This window comes from Nothobranchius furzeri, chromosome 4 (assembly GCF_043380555.1).
Source record: "Nothobranchius furzeri strain GRZ-AD chromosome 4, NfurGRZ-RIMD1, whole genome shotgun sequence".
Lineage (NCBI taxonomy): Eukaryota > Metazoa > Chordata > Actinopteri > Cyprinodontiformes > Nothobranchiidae > Nothobranchius > Nothobranchius furzeri.
The window spans coordinates 71,449,232-71,469,090 of NC_091744.1; the positions used below are offsets into that span (position 1 = coordinate 71,449,232).

Below are 19,859 nucleotides of genomic sequence, written 5' to 3' on the forward strand. Positions count from 1 at the left end.
AGATTGGAGGTGTCTTCTGTCATCTTCCACAAAAACAGCCATTCTGGCTTCAATGCTGCTCTGCAGGGACTTTCTGTCTTTGACACAATTTATTCTGCTCAATGGTGGACTTGTGATTCTACAAAGATGTGTAATAATCAGACAGTGGTAGGGAGCCCATCTTTCCCATGTGTGTGTGTGTGTGCATGTGTGTTGGTGTTTCACAGAAACTGGGTGTTCAGTTGAGAAAGTAACTTTAAAATTACTTTTTTTTATTATTCTTTCCTGTGTGTTTCAAAACCTGAAAAGCGGATTTAAAGCATTCATATTCTATGTGAGGTACAAGACACTGAGGGGTGCATTAATGTGCTAAACACAATTTGAAGGTTACAACAACAAATTTTTGACTCCAAATGCAGAAGAAAATGACTCTGGCATTAGTTTTAAAAGGGACACATCATTGAAAATTCACTTTTTAGAGCTTTTTACTATGTGATATTGTCATTTCCTCATGAGAAAAGCCACAAACAAAAAATTAACCAGATAGAAAGAACAGATTATGGTTTAATTGTCTGATCAGTGAACGTAACAAAGATGAACCCCCAAACCTGATTCTGGCAGCATCCATGCATTTTGCTGCCTCAGCTGCAATTTGGTCGATGTGAAGATGGAAGAAACTAGCCAACTTGTACCACCAGGCATTTCTCCTCCCCCTGAATCTAGTTTTGGTTCTGTAACCTGGAAATTCTGACAAATTACGTCTGCACTGGGGACAAAACACTGCTGTATTAACCTTGCTTCCTGTAAATGAAGACACACATAATGGCCAGCACAGGATATGTATCATAGGCTGCCATTGTTTTGTAACAAACTTAGTAGTCCAGACTGTCAAGTACGTTTGCATCCTGGTCGTGGAAGTCATTTTTTTCTCCTCTTTTTAGCTACACTCAACAATGTGATGGTTTCGAGCCTTCATTGGTAAATTGTTTCAAATATAAGGACTATTTTTTTTTTACATTCTTTATTTCTTTAGCCAGTGTGAGTACATGTGATGTGTGCAGAGTATCAGATAAATTGCTGCTTTGAAATGACCAAATTCAAAGACCTTTAGAGAAAAAAACATCTTTAAGAAAATAATCAATGAAACTTAAATATCAGTCAGTTAAATCTGCTTCAGCTGGCCAAATAAATTACTACCGACATCAGGAGTCAAACCCGCATCAGTTCATGGCAAAACAAAATGAAAGGCTGGCAGGCAGTTAAAACAGTGGACAACCAAGGACAATACAACAGCTGGTTTACCTAAGATGCCAGGGTAGGTTTCATCTCCGCAGGTGTGGGTAGAGCTATGCTGAAACAGGCCATTTCATGTTAAGGTATGAATTCAGGTTCGACAAAAATAACACATACTAAACTGACATTTCAATGCCAACGGCACTATTTTATCACATATTGTACCTACTTTAGTCTCTCATAGGTTTAAAATTGCATGAACTGGAACCCTTAAAGACCTCAATCACACTTTCATTTTGTGTTTTTAAGTATATTGTCTGACCTGTGACGTAAAACCTGCTTTGAATTTACATCACCAACATTTAGTATTTGTAAATATTTTTAAATTATATTTGACCTGAAATCTTCTGTCTGAATCAAAATGCTAAATTCATGACATTTGGAATTTAGCAACTTCTTCAGTTTCTTTAAATCCCTGTTTCATAAAAATGAACTAGGGGTGGGACTCTCGTTTTTCTGGAGCTTTCAGCGCTGCACAGATGTTACGTACATGTTAAAAATATAGCTTACCTCGACTTTTATAAAGTTTCCGGTGCCACCAGGTAGCCGCAGCAGAGGCGATTTCTGAATAATGTCAGCGACAGACTCTATAGTTTTCTGGAGGTTAAATGTTTCCCAAATACTGCATCCGTCCAAGCAAGGCATTTTCTTTGCATTTTTATTCCGTTTTAGTATCTGTTGCATTATGTGTTAGTTTTCAAAGTTCTTAATGCTTCTTGTCACTCTTTTGAGATTGACTCACTCATTCACACAACATGAAGACAAAGTGATGCGATCTGGCCCTGAGGATGTTACCTGCCACTGAATCACTGGTCTAGGATATTCCCCATAAATCATTAACCTCATTACCAGTAGCCCAAGGACCACGTTGGCATTTGATAATGGAAGATGCTCACACTGTTCCTCAACAACTAGGCAGGTCAGAAGACTGCTGATGGCCGTCATTCCCACTTCTTATTTGTCTCAATTTTTCTATTTCTTTTCCACCCCCTTTGTTCTTGTTTTCCCACTCACCTCACTGAACTTCTATTTCTCTCATCATGCCTGTTCTGCCGCGTTAGCCAGAGTCATTCTAGTGAGCAAGCCAGAGACTCCGGCGGTATTAGGGTGTTAGTAATGACATGGAGAAAGATGACTAATCCTAATCCTTACCTAAAGCCGAGAAAATTGTACACATATTTAAAGTTTTGTTGTAATAGGAAACATTGACATTTGAAGTAATCTGCAGGCAAATGGTAAATGGCCAGTAATCACACTTTACAGTGCACAAATGGGTTTAGTCAGTAGTCTTCTCACATTTCTTTTCTTATATTGGCATAATGAGTTTTTTTTATAAGTGGTAAATGGCCTGTATTTTATATACAGCCTTCTAGAATTCTACAACCCCCCAAAGTGCTTTACAACAGCCCAGGGACACACCGACTGCAACAGACGAGGCTTGAACCTGAAACCCTCCCATTATGGGGCAGATCCTTGTTGCACCCTAAATCTTTCAAGCCAGCAGATGAATGAAGAACAAAGATTAATTATACAACACATTTTCTTCATGTTCCTGCTTGTGAATTTTTTTGTGTGTCCTGTATTCATACCCATCCTCCCCACTGTTGTGCTGTCTCCATCTTCCTCTCACACAAACTTCATGACACCTTTTGAAGTGTGAGAGAAGATGTATGACCCTTTTGTTTAATTGCATGAACATACATTGTGTATGTGTTTTTGTGATGTCAGCAACATTCACTTAATGTGTTTTAACCTAGTGCCATAATTCCTTTAAATCCATCAGATATGCATGTTGGCTATTGTCACTATGAAAGGGACTTTAATCCTGGGAGTCTAAGGACACATGCATATGCTGCTGTGAAAAAGTGTCTTTAGGGATTTTTTTGTCTTTGAAGACTGATATGTTGTTTTTTAAATCTTTTAGCCTCTTTAATATTGTCAGTTTTTATTAAAAGTGCATTTTGTATTAGTTCTACTGGGAAAAAATCTTATAACAGTTTAATGTCTCAATCATGTAGGAAGGGATACTAACATTTATTTTGCTCTCAGCTGGCTGTGGGGTTGTCAGTTTTTCTCCTTTCAAAAAAAAAAAACAACAACAAAGAGGAGCGTAGCTACAGTTTACTCTGTATGAGTTTGCGAGGTTGCCAAAGCTACAACAAGCAAACACAGCATAGCAGGCATTTGTAGTTCAACCAAAACCAGTAAACAGGAGAGACCGTTATTTCTTGTACCCCTAAGAAGTCATGGCATCCTTTTGTTTCACTTTAATTTTGGGTGAAGCAGGCTAGAGGCTAATGCTGAGCAAACAATGCTAACAATGGTAACGATGCCAACGATAAATTAGAAAGAAATAGTTGGATCTTAAGCTACTTCTTCAATTGCCAACAACTCAATATTACATTGTCTGTGTGAAGTGAATAATGAATCAATCATGGCGGTTTACTTTCTTTAACGAGTCGTTCAGAACTATAACAGCATAATAACAGGAAGACTGCAAACAACCATACTTCTTCTAATGTCGGAGACAAAATACCGTAATAAGCATAGCAAGTGCTCCCTACCGTAAAACACCTTCTTAACTAACTGTGTGTGACTTGTCTTTACTTATGTAGAATCTTATGGTGCAGATCCATAACTGGAAACAGCCATGAATGCCACAGAACGGGAGTGAGAGATTGATATGTTTGCTTAAAAATGGACTGCAGTAACCATATTTGACCACAGGATGTCATTCTTACAAACTGCACCTTTAAAGTGTTTTATAAATTCTACAGGCCTGATATAAATCTGACTTGTGCATGGTTAGTAAAAAAGGTAAACTTTACAAAAATATGGAGTCATTTACAGTTAAATTATGAATTAACAATTACTTTCATGTTACATCAGTTTGGTTTGGGTAGCTTTATTACCCATTTATAATTTTATGCTTCATTGGGCTAAATGGGTCTGGTATTGAAATGTCTTTGCAGATCTAAAACATTTAAAAGTTTCAAAAAGAAAACCAGAAATTAAAGTTTAAAAGTTATTTTTTCATTAAAACATATGAATGTTTAGGTACTGAATATTTTGTGTTTGCTACTCCAAAGAGTGTGAAATGATTATGTTCCTAAAAAAATGGATAATCAGTGCAACTTGGAGCACAGGTACAAGCTAAATGTTTGGCTAACATGTACCACAGCTCTGCACACAGAAGCTATGTAGTTGAAAAGAAGGTCCCACTTTTGATAAAGGATTGTGCTACTGCCTATCCTCATTTTTATATAGCAGAATCTTGTTTCCATGGGTACCAAATCGTTGAGCTCCAAGGATGTGAAGCAATTAGTGGGGCTTGATGAATGTGTCTGTTTACCGCTGTCTGATAAAAACCAAGGCCAGGTGGGAGTGTTGCTGTGTGTAAGTGTGTGTTGCTGTGTGTGTGTGTGTGTGTGTGTGTGTGTGTGTGTGTGTGTGTGTGTGTGTGTGTGTGTGTGTGTGTGTGTGTGTGTGTGTGTGTGTGTGATGCCTTTGTTGTTTTTCTAAATGCACAGATGCTTTAATAGTGTGAATAATTCTCAGGTCGTAACTTCTTGTCTATTTTTTTTCCCCTCTCAGTTTAACACCAGGGTAAAGAACACAGCGTGTTTCGACCATCTGGTTCAGGCCAATGTGAGGAACAAAAAGCTGCTGAAAGATGCAGTTCAGAACATCACAGCGAAAGGAATCACAAACTACACAAAAGGCTTTGAGTTTGCTTTTCAGCAGCTCAATGCGGTAAGAAAAAAAAAAGATGTCACTTTGGCTGTGAGAAAGTCAAGGTTTAAATCAAGTTTGGAGTGAGTGCTGCCTGGTTCCATAATACAAATGCTTCAAAACCATTGTCTTTATCGCCATCTGCTGGTGAGATGAGTTACTTCATCTCATGTTTGGACATTATTGAAACCCATTGTACCAGATAAGTGATCAAAACTAAAATGTTGCAGGTTATTTTTTTTTTTTTTACCTTTTACATGACAAAAAAAATACTAATAGTATACTGGGTACAAAAGGTGTGGAGTGCACAACTTTATATGTCTGGACACAATGATGTCACGATCCACCAAAGCTTTTGACCTTTTAATCCAATGCATTTCCACTTGAACAAAAAATCGTCATTCCTGTCTCTTGAGCATTAATTATACAACTCTTGTTTATTTTCTTGGACTAGACCAACATCAGCAGGGCGTACTGCAACAAAATCATCATGCTGTTTACAGACGGAGGAGAAGAGCGAGCTCAGTTCGTACTGGAGAAATACAACTTTGACAAAAAGGTACGAACAGTGGCTTATGCCTACACATGTGCAGATGGAAATGCATGGAAAGTTAAATGGAGGCTGACAGGAAGACGGCAGGAGGATGAAAAGCAAATAAAGTTCCATTAATTAAAACAGGACTAAAAGCGCAGCAAGGCAGGAAGTCACAAAGGGCCATAAATGAATTAAAAGAAATGAACCTGACATGGCAACAAACCGCTAAGGGGGAAACAATAAACACACTTCAAAAAGTAATATGAATCTAATTACAGTAATATTTAACAATGATGTGAGTCTCCAAATAAACTATGGTTTTTCAAAAAAATTTTATTGTTCTTTTTATTATTATTATTATTATTATTATTATTATTATTATTATTATTATTATTATTATTATTATGTAAAAGTAGTATGGCTGAGTAAGATATAGTCCAAGTAGACCCCTAGGTTGGTGAATATATTTTATGGTAAAGGACCTGTGTTCGTAAAACGCCTTCTCAGGGTTCTACAACCCACCATGGCGCTTCACAACACAGTCATTCTCCCATTCACACACACACACACACACACACACACACACACACACACACACACACACACACACACACACACACACGTGATGAGCTACAATGTAGCCACTGCTGCCCTGGGGTGCACTGACGGAATCAAGACTGCCGAACAATGGTGCCACTGGTCCCTCCGACCACCACCTGCAGGCAAGGACGGTCAAGTATCTTCCCCAAGGACACAACAGCAGCATACTGTGGCAGGACCTTAGCCTGACAAGCCAGACTAAATAAATGTATTATTTGCAAACTTTGCAAAGCAAAAATCTGGTCTAGTTCACTAGGCTAGCAGGAGCTGGGATTGAACATAAAACCTTCTGATTACTGGACAGCCTGCTCTACCCCCTGAGCTACTGCTGCCCATTTTACCTCAATTCCACATGTAACTCAGTAGTTACAGTATCCGTTAGCAGTGTTAAAGGTGCAGTGAACATAGTGAGAATTTTACAGTGTGAAAACCCTCAAAAGAGTCCAATGTTTCAGTTGTTTTGGAAGGAAGGTTATACTAAAATATATTTTTTATATATGATTGTTAGTTTTTTTCTCCTTCAACAACAAAGAAAGGAGGGGCGTAACTACTGTTTACCAGTGGGGTTGCCGTGTCTCCTCCAAGCAAACATGGCAGCGCCGACAATTGCAATTTGACGACGGCCGGCAAAACGCTCCAGTTGTTTAAAGTGGTTGCAGTAACCACATTTTCCCACAGAATGTCATATTTACTGCACTTCTAAATAATGAACATTTAATGTAAATATGTAGTTAAAGTAAATAAGCACTTATGCAAACGTCAGCTGTATTTCTGTTTATATCGGTTTGTTCTTTCCAATTGTGGTGTCATAGGTCAGAATTTTTACCTTCTCAGTTGGACAACACAACTACGATAAAGGACCAATTCAGTGGATGGCCTGCTCCAATAAAGGTACAGAAACACTGTTGCATGTTTAATTTAATGCTACAAGTTTCACTTATAGCATTTTTAAATGTTGCCAAAGATCTGCTGAGGTATTGTTTTATCTAGAGTGTTTAAAATAAGTCACTCAAACTCCGATTAGAGATGTTAGGAAATCCATGGTTGAATGTTGTAAAGCCAAGCAGCTCAAACAGGAAAGACTGCTTCCAAATGATGTTCTGGAAGAACATGTTACAGGTAAATCAATAAAGCACTTCTACACAAATCTTTGCACATGGTTTGCTTATTTTACCAGGCTACTTCTACGAGATTCCCTCCATTGGAGCCATCAGAATAAACACACAGGTGATTTTTTTTTACTTTGCTAGCTTCCTCAAAAGTTAAAGAATGCAGTTGTTGCATGAAACTATTCCATAAAGTTAGACGATGGTGTTTGTCTAATTTAGGAGTACCTAGACGTCTTGGGAAGACCCATGGTTCTAGCAGACAAGAAGGCCAAACAGGTCCAGTGGACTAATGTATACCTTGATGCTCTGGTAGGAAATCCACTTGTTTCTTGAAATGAAGATGAAAAACACAGATATTTATTTTCAATTTAAGAATATATTTAAACTTTTTTAATCAGGAGTTGGGACTGGTCATCACTGGAACGCTGCCAGTCTTCAACAGAACCAGGACCTTTGATGAGAGGAATGGAGAGGTGAAGTTAAGACACAGATGAACTCATGGTGGAGTTACCCTGATGACAGTGGTTCTTCTTCATATTTTTTCCCATTTTCACCCTTCTATCAGCATCAGAATCAGCTGATTCTTGGAGTTATGGCGATTGATGTGTCTCTTGATGATATCAAGAAGCTCACACCACGCTTCACAGTGAGTCCAACACACCGATGTGTGATCACATATATGCAGAGAAACATATTTATCACAGTCTTGTGACTGACAAAGTTGTATGGAACTTCTCACTTGTTTCCCTGTAAAGAGACAGCATGTGATACATAAAAAAATCATCTGCTAATGTTTGTTCCTCCTGTTAAATCTACACTAAATAGGCATTCATTTTTTGCCAATTAAACTGTGCATAGATCAGGAACTTTGTGCTTATTTCATACATACATCTTCATGCTTGTTTTATTGTGTTTAGAGCAATGGATGGATGAGAACTTTCCTAGCCAATTATGGGTGAAAAAGAAACAGAGTAGTAAGAGTCCATCTACAGGGTAAAATAGGTGGGGGGATAAACATAGGATGCTTATATTGGGGTGACGGTGGCAGAGGAGTTATGTTTATGTTTATGTATTTAGAAGACGCTTTTGTCCAAAGAAACTTACGAGTGATATGTGTAGCACCATATTTCATGATTCCCCGAAATTCCCCATTTCAAGGGCTTAGCCATATTTGAAGGAAAGCAAATGACTTTTTGTGTCAGAGTAAAATAATCTTGTGTTGATATGGCAATATTAATTTGAGTAAAATCTTGAAAATGTCAGCATGCGTAATTCTGTGATTCTGCAGAATCTTGCATGATCTGTTTGAGTTTGTGTTGTGAATGACTCTCAACCATCGCCACCTGAAATAACCTGAGTTCCATTTATTTTTATGTTTTGTAAAATTGAGCCACCATTAAGACCATCTTATATTGGGTTAGAGTCTAAGCTGCTATAGCGAATCTGCAAACAAGCTAGGTTTTGAACACCAACACGGGCCAGATCTCAACATACACACTCGTCTGAACTTGTGGACTCATGTCCTTGTGAAACACCATCTATCCATCCATATCTATATAAACAACATACTATAAAGTTGTATGTTATTGTAGATAATATTGTACAACATTTGCTGTGTGTAATTGTTTTTTTCCGGACTCTTCACAATGTCTCTAATTGCTAATTAGTGAACCTACTATCAAAATAAAACCAGCAACTTTTTTTCTTCATTTAACAGCGAGAAATTCTAGCATTTATTTCAATTTTGATCTAAAGTGGACCAAAATGATATAAATACTATTTATTCAATGTTATGGTCATTTAAGGAACAAACTAAACGTTTTATTTCGCTTCAGGTTAGGGTTAGTTTTTGTTAGTGTTGCAACGTTCGGTTTCAAATGCCACACTTGTCATTCCGTACTCAGTAGAATGGACTTACTGCTTAACTTGACAAAAACGTACGTGTCAAGTACACACGAGTGTACTTGGGTGTTGAGAAATGATCACAGAAAATTCACCCCTCCCCTAGAGTATTTTCTCTGGTTTTGTGTCCACCGGAAACCCACACTGCCAGAGGAAACGAGATAGTGCTTAACACAGTCGTCGTTTCTAGATCCAAGCATATTTTTGTCTAGAACTTCAAAAGTTTTTTTCTTTTTGGGATTCTGGTAGTTTGTCCTAAAGTTGAGGTGGTAGCTAACGGCATTTTGTCCTTTTCTGATTTTGAGCCACAAACCTCTCACAACATTGGCGATCTGTTGCTAAATATACAGGTGCGTAATGACAGGAGGAGTGTGGAGAACCGGTAAAACCGATAGCTGGATGGTCCAATAGTGACTTTGAGTTCAAGCTGCGTTATTGGCCGAGGCTCTTAGACAAATATGAGAGAACCACTTTATTATTGTTTTCCCTTTTTAATTTCCACAATATATTGTAGCTACACTATGTTAAGAGGAATTAAAAATGTTTTAAGCTAATTTGTTTTCCAAATTTGCTATAGCAGCTTTAATCAGTGGCAGATGCCTATTTACTGAACACTGAACACTAACGATTCCATTTAAAATCTTCTGTGCTTCATCAGACATAGACAGAAACACCACAAATAGACTCCAGTTAAGATTTGCATGTGACATTTCTAGCCACTTCATCATGTTGCCACCTTTCTGCACCATAGATACGGACATGACATTTTATGCACAAAATTAATCCATCTCCCCCCTGTTCACTTTCTATACCAGATTGGTCCAAACGGCTACTACTTTGCCATCGATCCCAATGGATATGTCCTGCTGCACCCCAACCTCCAGCCAAAGGTATGAGATTTGGCACCATGCATCAATTTATACAAATCAGCATAGCGATGTGTTGATATACTGTAATAAATTCTGATTATTTCTACACAGTTTCACTGCAACTGCTTTTCGTCAGTGAATAGTATACATTAGAGCAGATGGTAAAGGCTCCTTTCAAGCTCTTCCAAGAGCCTCTGCTTCATCAGTCTTCATAAAGAGAATCTATTCCCCAGTTAGAATCTGACTTGATATAATCAGCTCTTAGAAATTGCCTGGAAGGTCACTGCAACCATATGGGACTGCATAAATATGAGGATCTGGCAGTGATCTAGTTTATAAGTTTGAGAATAAGGAGTATGGGAAGCTCAGATGTAATTATTTTTAAAGTATTTTTCATGACTGAGACAAAAACTTTCCCCATCACAACATTTGGCTATATTTTGGAACTCCTGCTTTGTCTTCCTCACGTAGAACTGATTGAATAAAAAAAATGAGGGGACGGACGCTATTTCACTCAGATTTTACCACAGTTAACTCTAAACACCATATATTTGCCCTTCTATGATGAAACACATGACGGCTCTGCTGTATACGAGTGAACTGCCCTGAGTAGCTTCACAATTTGTCAAATAAATGCGTTTGGACTCCCAGCCACTGGCATGTATTACAATGTGACCCAGTAAAAATTTGCCGTGACCCCACAGGAGGATCTAGCCCTCTTTTTTCAGTAAATTCCTCTGCAGCTCACAACGTTTAGCCCGAGGCGAACTGGCACCAATAGGCCGCATGAGGGCCATGTGTCAGCCAGAGTTTCTCACAGCCCCTCCATTTATCTGAAACCACACACACACACACACACACACACACACACACACACACACACACACACACACACACACACACACACACACACACACACACACACACACACACGGTGAAAGCTATGAATCAAATGAGTTTGTTTTTGGCTTTAATACTCTCATTGATGTGGTAATTCAGATGCTGTCAGTTTGATTTAGTGTTTTCTCCTAACTTAATGACTTGAAAACAACATAAAAAGGAAGTGATTTGTGTAATCAGTAACTAAGACAAGCATTTAAACTGAACAAGGAGAAAAAGGAGGCTGAAAAGGTGAAAAGTTGGTTACAACACCTTGATACGCAGAACACGTATGCCTCTGGCTTAGAGAATTTTTTTATTGTTTTGTTTAATGAATCATAAATAATCAATTATGCGAATGCACATTTAATTACGTTTCAAAATTGCCAATTATTTTAACCTTAAAATTAGTGTGTGTGCACTTTTTCTCGTGATTTTCCTAGAAAAGGATTCAAAACAGGAAGCTCAGGATCAGTAATAAGTATGCGGTCACGTTTCATGAGGTGAGATGTCATAGATGCAGTTTACATTCCAGAAGTAGTTTCACCTGCAGCCTTGTAGGGCGTGTGTTGGCCTAGTTGAGTACTTTTTAGATCTGCAATTAGTGTGGGTAAATTTTGGATTCAGGACTCTTTTATACAGGAATGATGACCTCTTTATGATGCAAGATGTATATTTTCTGCAGGGTCTCTGGTGAATTTTTCAGGCATGCATTAAGAGAAAAGTGGGCTTCAGATTACATTTGATAGCTTCAGGATTGTTTTTAAAAAGCATTATTGTGGTGGTCCGTCATCAAAGTAGCAGTACTTTGGGTTTTGGGTGGAGCCTTAATAGTGGTGGTATCAACAATTTCATGACATGCAGGCCACTGAGCAGTACTTGCTACGTTTGCCTGATTTGTGGTGCACAACCTTGTCAAACGTGTCATGCATTGGATGAGTTTTTTATTGCATAAAAATGACAAAAGAGGTGGAGCTGAGGGTGGGAATGTTACATTTGGAACAGGGTTGGAACTAATGAAACCAATCTAGCTATTAGTCAACTTAACTAACCCAAGAAGGGCACCGGGCACCACAGGGTAACCCACTCGCGTGGCTGACCAGCTTCAGTGTGAGGCTGTAGTCATGCTGGTTGCCTGTGGAGATCTAATATGGGCTGGGACTGATAAATTACAAGCAGAACCAGACCGCTGCGACTGGGAGCCCTGGCCTTTCAGATCAGCTCATTCTCCATGGAATGAGATCAACGGGCCATTAGCTAAATGCTCACCCAAAGCTAACAGAGTTTTTCCAGGATGTCTTTGGCAAGAAAAACGCAGTAGAATGACTCAAATGTGAAGGCACCTTCATCCTGCTTAGTAAAAAAATCATAACGAGATAAGCTGACTGAGAATATCGGGCTTCGCTGATCTACCACAGTCAAAAATCTGCAAGTTTGCCATTATCAATACACTCTGGGACTCAGCTCACGGTTTCGTGTTGTGCTCCCAACCGGAGACGAGGACGGCAGACTCTCAAATCTATCACTGCAGTGGACCAGCAAAGCCCGGTCCTCGGTCACATATCAAGCAGCCACACCAATATTTCAACTGATTTCATCCCATCTTAGACCAAGCAGCATTATGGTAAATGCATAGAATTTTCCCCCATTCAACCAGCAAATTATTAGCGAGAAAAAAAAATCCGGTTGAACAACTCTAAAGTAAAGCAGCATCGACTAAAAAAGCTGCAGTGTTTCTGTGATTTCCCTCACAAATCCACAAATGACCAGCATGACTACATCCTCGTATTTTCAGCCGGTTCGCGTGTTGGCTGCACGCCAGTAACAACCAGCCGCCTGCTCTAGCAGTTCGCCTTGGGCAGGAGACAGAAGACGGGCATCCTCTCAAGTTCATTATCCAGCCAGCAGCCCCACTAACGTGTAACCAAGCAGTTAAATAGCACCGCATTTTCCCCCATTCAACCAGCAAAATAAAGTACAGAAATAAAATTTTACTTACCGATATAAAAGAAGCAGAAACAGCTTGGATGGTCTATTAGTGCAGTCAATATCCACAGCTTGCCCTCTTTGTCCAAATAATTCCATGATTAACATCGAAACACTAACACAGACAAAAGTAAAGTTCACAGAGTCGACAGGGTGGAACATCTATTAAGATGAGACCGAGGCCCAGGCTGAGGTTTTTCTCTGGAGCGAGATCTGAAGTCGCGTGGCTCTGATGCTCATTAATTATTCAGAATTTTCAGCATTTCATTCCACTTAAACAGAAGACTTCCAAAAAATTCACCCCCCTCAGAGTTGTCATGAATGTAAACTATTAAACCTAAAATGGGTTTTTGAACCAGGCTGTAAACATGTTTATTTCTCCTGTGAAATTGACATTTTTAACATGAGAGTCAATGAGGATTTGCTCACTTCTCATGCCAGCCCCTAGCAGATGAGGGTGGAAATGCAATTATAGCCACTGCTTCTTGGCTTCAAAAAATGTAGTCCATAATGGCCCCTTGGTGTAGCTTATCATACTCAAAGAGCATAATCATGGGTGTTGGAAGTATTTGCTGTAAGAACTGTTAGAAAATTTGGTGAGTATGAAAAGTACATTGTTAAGATTGCCTTCAGACCTAAAGACATTTTTCAAATTTGCGGCAAGAGGTGGCCGTGTGGGTCTTGCAGAACATAGTGAGGTCTGAATCCTGTATGAAGAGGGTCTTAGATCAGAATTGTGGTAATTTTGATTTACAATTCCTTCTAAGGTAGTTTATAGAAAAAAAGTCAGCCCTAACCGATGCTGTAAAAACGTGCCAATAATCAGTGTCTATTGATTTGGCTACTTTCAGAAGTGTTTTAATTATCTTTTTTCTGAGTTATTGTAGATTTGTTTCAACACTCCAGCTACCTTTCACTTGACAATCCAAAACCCTATTCTGAGATGATGCCATGTTTATCTCTGATTTAATGACTTCACAGGGCTCCTATCAAATGATTCCACAGAGTAATACGACCTTAGCGTAACCTGATGTTGTAACTAGGCACCATCAGGATGATCTCATTTTAATGTAACATTGCAGCAAACTTTAACTTTTCCTCCATTATACCTGATGCATAATATCTCACTGAATCAGGCAAATGTCAGACTGAGGAATACTGATAGTGACCTTGAGCTCAGCTGAACATCTGAATGTGAAGACATCCAGACCTCCCATCTTTCTGCAATGTGTTTATTTTCTTCTCAGATCCTCATCCAGCTGACAGAATCTCAAAGTTTTCATTTTCCTTTTTGACCACCTTTTTTTCTTTTGTGTGTAAATTATGTTTAATTTAGCTATGTTGGACCACTTGATCTTTTACTCTTTCTTTCTAATTTTCATGTTGAGATTCTTCATCATCACCATCTTGCTGCATCAGTTTATTTCACTAACCATCGCATGTAAGAAATTTCATTTATGCCTTTTATTGTAAATTGGCATTTACTAATTCATTTCTTTGTCTGTGTTTTGCTTCACACACACACACACACACACACACACACACACACACACACACACACACACACACACACACACACACACACACACACACACACACACACACACACACACACACACACACACACACACACACACACACACACACACACACACACACACACACACACGTAAGAGCGCGCTAAACATTTACAAGATCTTTAAATTAAGGCACATCTTTATGTTTCCTCAATGGACAAAATACATTCTTTCTATGCTCAACTTTTAGCACACTGTGCTACATGTCGGGTTTGAGAGCACCATAGAAAACAGGCTGCTATCAAGTTTCATGTCCAGCTCACTTATAGAGATCTCTGCTACCATTTTATCCCACCATAAAGTAGCTCAGACATATAGAGTTTTTAAGAGAGGACATTCATAGAGTTTAGTTTCACTTTGTATCAAGTCTGATTTGGCCGTGTCTGCTGTCATATGTGATGTGAAAATACTGCCATATGGTGCATATTCCTTTTAAAGTCCTGGAATTGATTAGATTCAGGTGTCATGGCTTCTGAATTTACCATAAGCACATTTGTGGAAAATGAAAAGGATCCATGTCATTGACAACTGGACTACCAGCCACACTTGAAGCTATTTTACACAACTGTTTGTGCTTTCTACCTCTGTAGAATACTGCTACTGTGTTTAGTAATAATGTGTGCACACGTTTCCTTTTAAAAGTCTAATTATATAAATGTTATATAATTTCTTGTGCGCCATTTGAACTTGTTACCTTCTTAACAGCATTAGATCCACAAGGCAAACATTGCCAATAGCGTTCTGGTGCAAAAATTGAACAAATAAATAAAACAGCTGGTGTGAGCAATTTGCGGGTTGTAGATCCGGTAAAATACTTTCAAAATAACCCCGATAAAAGTTCAACATAATTGTTTCATTTGTTGCAACTTCCATTAGTTTTCATAAGCAGAAGATATGCTGTCTAACCTTTTCAACAATGTCACTGGTGTTTGAATGCAACCTAAGATCACAGGATAGAGTTATCCTTGAGAATGAACATTTTTCGACCATCTGTACCTCCATATCATTAGTGACGATAGGATCTTTGTTTTTACTATGGCAAAAACCAAATCAGAGATTTTAGCAGTGTTCTGATTAAGGTTGTTCTCTTCTACTCGGTAGTGTGATTCATCATTCCAGGTGATCTGACCGATGACAGTGGTATCATCTGCATATTTAATAAGATTGTTGGAGTGGGTAGGACCATGGTCATCGTAAAAAGCAGAGAGCTTAGACGACAAGCCTGCGGGGAGCCAATACTTAAAAAAGTTCTCCAGGCAGTCATTCATTTCAACGTACTGTTGTCTGCAAGTTAAAACTTTTACAATTTATTTACAAATGAAATTGCTGAGTCGAAGAGTTTTCAACTAGTGAATGAGCATCACAGGAGCAAGAGAGTTTAAAGAAGAACTATAATCTGTAAAAAGCACACTTGATGTGTCTTTATCCAAGTGTTCATATGTAAAGTTCAGAGCTAAATGGCTTCTTCAGTGCTCTTGGCTTGTCTGCAAACAAACTGGGGTGAATCTGCAGATACAGGAATCTGTCTTTAAATGTAATCCAGCACCAGATTCTCAAAAGCCTTTTAGAAAATGGTGCAGCCAATTTGCCACAGCGGCATCAGAAAGCCTTAGGATTGTTGATAAGTGGTCAGACTGAGGCAAAATAGTGTCCTTTTTACAAAAGATTACGCAATGGTGGCATGAAGGGGCTATGGACTTCTGTTTATCTTGGATATACCTTGCTTTTTATTGCAATTGAAGCTGTGCTCATTAAGTTGTTTTGACAAGCCACTCCTTAAGATAAAGATGTCCGTCCTTCACAGTCCCCATGTTTCTGGTTATCTGACCTCCAACTCTAACAGAGAGAAGCTCATGGAGCCCTGCATCGCTTTAGTTTATCATCTCAGCTGATTCCGATTACAAAAGCAAAACTTACTTCCTGTGTTTACTTTAATTTTCAACATAGTTGCCGGCTAGAGCCATGCTGCCACGGCACGTTGAAAATGCACACCCCACTGTGCAAAGACCTAGTTTTGACATCTTACATATGTGGTCTGGACCGTTGGACACCAGCATGGTTTGTCTTCTAAAAAGGGTCAAAGTTCTCCATTAAAACAGTAGGTAGGGCCACAATTCGATGAGATACCCATGACCTACCTTAAATATTAAGCATTGGTAAAGTCACAGACTTCTTAAAAATCCTGTTTCGTGACACCAATCTTTTGCTTTTGTATTAAATCAGGCCCTGTCCACACGTAGCCGGGGATCTGCCAAAACGTAGATATTTTTCTACGTTTTGGCCTGTCATCCACACGAAAACAGAGTTTTTTCAAATGAAAACGGATCTTTTTAAAAACTCCGGCCAAAGTGAAGATCTGCGTTTTCTCCGTTTTGGGTGTCTGCGTGTGGACAGACAAAACCAGAGTTTTAAGGTCCGCAACGTCACTTTCCGCGACAAAAAAATGCTGACATCACGTGTGCGACCTGTGTTTACACTAGCCGACAGCATGGATGCCCTCAGAGCTGCGCACGCTTTATCAATCGTCCAAGCGCTTTTTGCTTGTTTGTTTTAGCAAGCGGAATTACTGCTCCTTGCGGAAGACCACAGATTAAGGACGAGGTTAAGAATGGGGGAAGTACTGCCGCCTACAGGTCTGGCATGTCCTTAACAACATATTTATCCGGGTACGTGTGGACAGTTTTTTTTTTTTTAAACGAGATGGTGTGGATGCAAGTTTTTGGAGGGGCGGATATTCGTTTTTTAAAAAACCCGGCTACGTGTGGACTAGGCCTCAGTCTTTGTGAGTAGTTTTCCTGAAATGGTCCTATACTTCATTCTGAAAAGTGATTTTATCCACAGAATCCTAAATTCCAGGAACCTGTTACTCTGGACTTTCTTGATGCTGAACTGGAGAATGACGTAAAAGTGGAGGTAATGTTTCCAGATAAACAGATTGTTACAGACAGGTTTTGTGCAAAATCTGTTGTGTCTCATCCAACACCTCTGCTCTTAAAATTCTGATATGAACATAATGAAATAGTACATCTTCAGATTCAGTGAACGTATTGGAAAGATTGCTTACTTGTTTTTTTTTTTAATGGACAGATAAGGAGAATGATGATCGATGGGGAAACGGGAGAACAAACTATTAACACACTGGTGAAAACTCAGGATGAGGTAAGAAAGAAAGAGGATGAAAATGGTATTTTGAATGTGTTTGAGTTTGTGTGAATTGGAAAAAAATAAACAAATGTTTAACTAGTATTAGTGAAAGTGTAAGAGCAAAGAAAACTGAAACTGGTAAGGTAATTGTAAATTGTATGGAACAGAGTAAATGTGGCTTGATCCTTTGCACCGACATTACCTGATCACATGGGTCCATCATATCGAACTGCAAAAACATAGTAAACAGTGAGCAAAAGAAGTTTTGAAGAAAAGGGAAAAGTTGGGCCTCATATGTTTTTTGAAAACATTTTTTTTTGTCGTTTTGTGCAATTTAGCGTTCAGCATGGTTCAACGGGTTCAAGCCCAGTTCAGTTATCGGAAGGGGTAGCACACCTAGGTGGGGCAACAGTCAATTACAGGAGTATTGAACACAGAGGAAAATCAGCGACTGAAGTAGTTTTCTTTTTGCCAGTTTAGCCTGGTTTCTACTAGTTTATGCCCTCTGAACTTGTGGGAAAGTTTGGCACACTTTGGCCAGGCTCATAGAAAACAGCATTTATAAAAGTTAAGTGTTAGCTAACTCATGAACTGTTCACCGATGTAAACAAGCTGCTGATTTTGGCAGAATTCACCTTGCTGGATGATAAATGGTATGGCCTGTATTTGTATAGCGCCTTCTTAGGGTTTGATAACACCCCCAAGGTGCTTCACAACACATTCATCCACTCATTCGCACGCTGGTGATAATGAGCTACAATGTAGCCACAGCTGGCCTGGGGCATACTATTAAAGTGAGCCTGCTGAACACTGGCGCCACCAGTTCTTCCAACCACCCTCAGCAGGCAATGTAAGTAAGGTTCTTACCCAAGGACCCAACAGCAGCGGTCTTTGCTGGGAGCTGGCATTAAACTTGCGACCCTCCGATTAATGGACAAATCTACTTCCTGAGCTACTGCTGCCCAGCACCCAGTACACCCTAGTCTATGAGTGCAACCAACTGCACCACAAACTATTACCATTTTGCTGTAAAGTCAACTAAATAAAAGCTATAAAACGCTACGAACTTGCTTGTTTTGACTAACTTCAATTACTTTCTGTGTATAAAGTCTTTCCACCATCCGCAATGGCCATGGGGGAGGTGAGAAGCCTGACATCACGTGAATTGGGTTAATATAAAAGTACTACTCAGTCATTAGTTTTTAGCTAGCACCTTGAGTCTTGGGGATAGCATAATAGCATACATTTCATCATGAGGTGCACATAAATAAAGCTGATCTATGAAACTGGTTGTGTTTTAGGGTTTGTTGTGATAAAAATGCCACTTTTGATTAGTTTGACATAGTTAAACCTGATGAATTCTGATAATTTCATCCTCTCTCATCTTGGAAAATCAATAGTCTTATTTTAAATACCTGTTAGTATTTGACAAAAAAATACTGAGTAGAAAAATAAAGTTGTTTGTCTTTTAGACGATCATCATGCCAATGGAATTGTTTCTGACTTTCTTCTCCTAGAGGATAGAAACTAAGTTTTTACACTATCAAACTTAGTCAACCAGACAGATCCAGTATGGTTTATAAGAGAGAGACCAGGGTGCAGAAAAGAAAGGGATCTACCTAATAACAGTGTAGACTGTTGGTGGAAAATGACATTTGTAAGAGAGTTTCCAAAACATCTAGAAACTTTTGCATGGCTCCTCAATTCCCCTGTATTCATTGCAGGTCCTCTTTTGGGCATTGCAAGACTATTCTGTAATGTTTTATGTTGGAGTACGTTGGACCCAAGGGTGCAGGCAACACCAGCTGCAGCAGCAGGATGCATACAGACAAGCAAGCAGATTTTGATCAATGGTTTGATAATTAAAAAGGGGATTGTATCAGCAACAGAGAGATGCAACAACAAGACCTCAGGGAAAGAGGAACAGATATAGTGGAAGGGCTGATGACTGAATGTGGATCAGGTGAGATAATCAGATGCAATGCAGGTGTGTGGGGCAGATTAGTGACATAAAAACTGAAAACAATAGGCTGGAAAAAAAAAAAATATATATATATATATATATATATATATATATATATAGAGAGAGAGAGAGAGAGAGAGAGAGAGAGAGAGAGAGAGAATTTGTATTCTGTCAAAGATAGATAGATAGATAGATAGATAGATAGATGATAGATAGATAGATAGATAGATAGATAGATAGATAGATAGATAGATAGATAGATAGATAGATAGATAGATAGATAGATAGATG

The 19,859-nt window shown here is 38.9% G+C and overlaps 1 protein-coding gene across 1 annotated transcript in view; it reads left to right on the forward strand.

The window, feature by feature from the left end:
- Window positions 1–19,859, forward strand: part of LOC107388870 (voltage-dependent calcium channel subunit alpha-2/delta-1) — a 114,904-nt gene that overhangs the window by 68,269 nt on the left and 26,776 nt on the right. Inside the window, exons 11-20 of the mRNA XM_070550392.1 lie at window positions 4,867–5,025; window positions 5,459–5,563; window positions 6,952–7,030; window positions 7,317–7,366; window positions 7,468–7,557; window positions 7,647–7,721; window positions 7,814–7,894; window positions 9,966–10,040; window positions 17,303–17,374; window positions 17,549–17,620. Of these exons, the coding sequence (XP_070406493.1) occupies window positions 4,867–5,025; window positions 5,459–5,563; window positions 6,952–7,030; window positions 7,317–7,366; window positions 7,468–7,557; window positions 7,647–7,721; window positions 7,814–7,894; window positions 9,966–10,040; window positions 17,303–17,374; window positions 17,549–17,620 (858 nt within the window). The remainder of the gene's footprint in view (window positions 1–4,866; window positions 5,026–5,458; window positions 5,564–6,951; window positions 7,031–7,316; window positions 7,367–7,467; window positions 7,558–7,646; window positions 7,722–7,813; window positions 7,895–9,965; window positions 10,041–17,302; window positions 17,375–17,548; window positions 17,621–19,859) is intronic.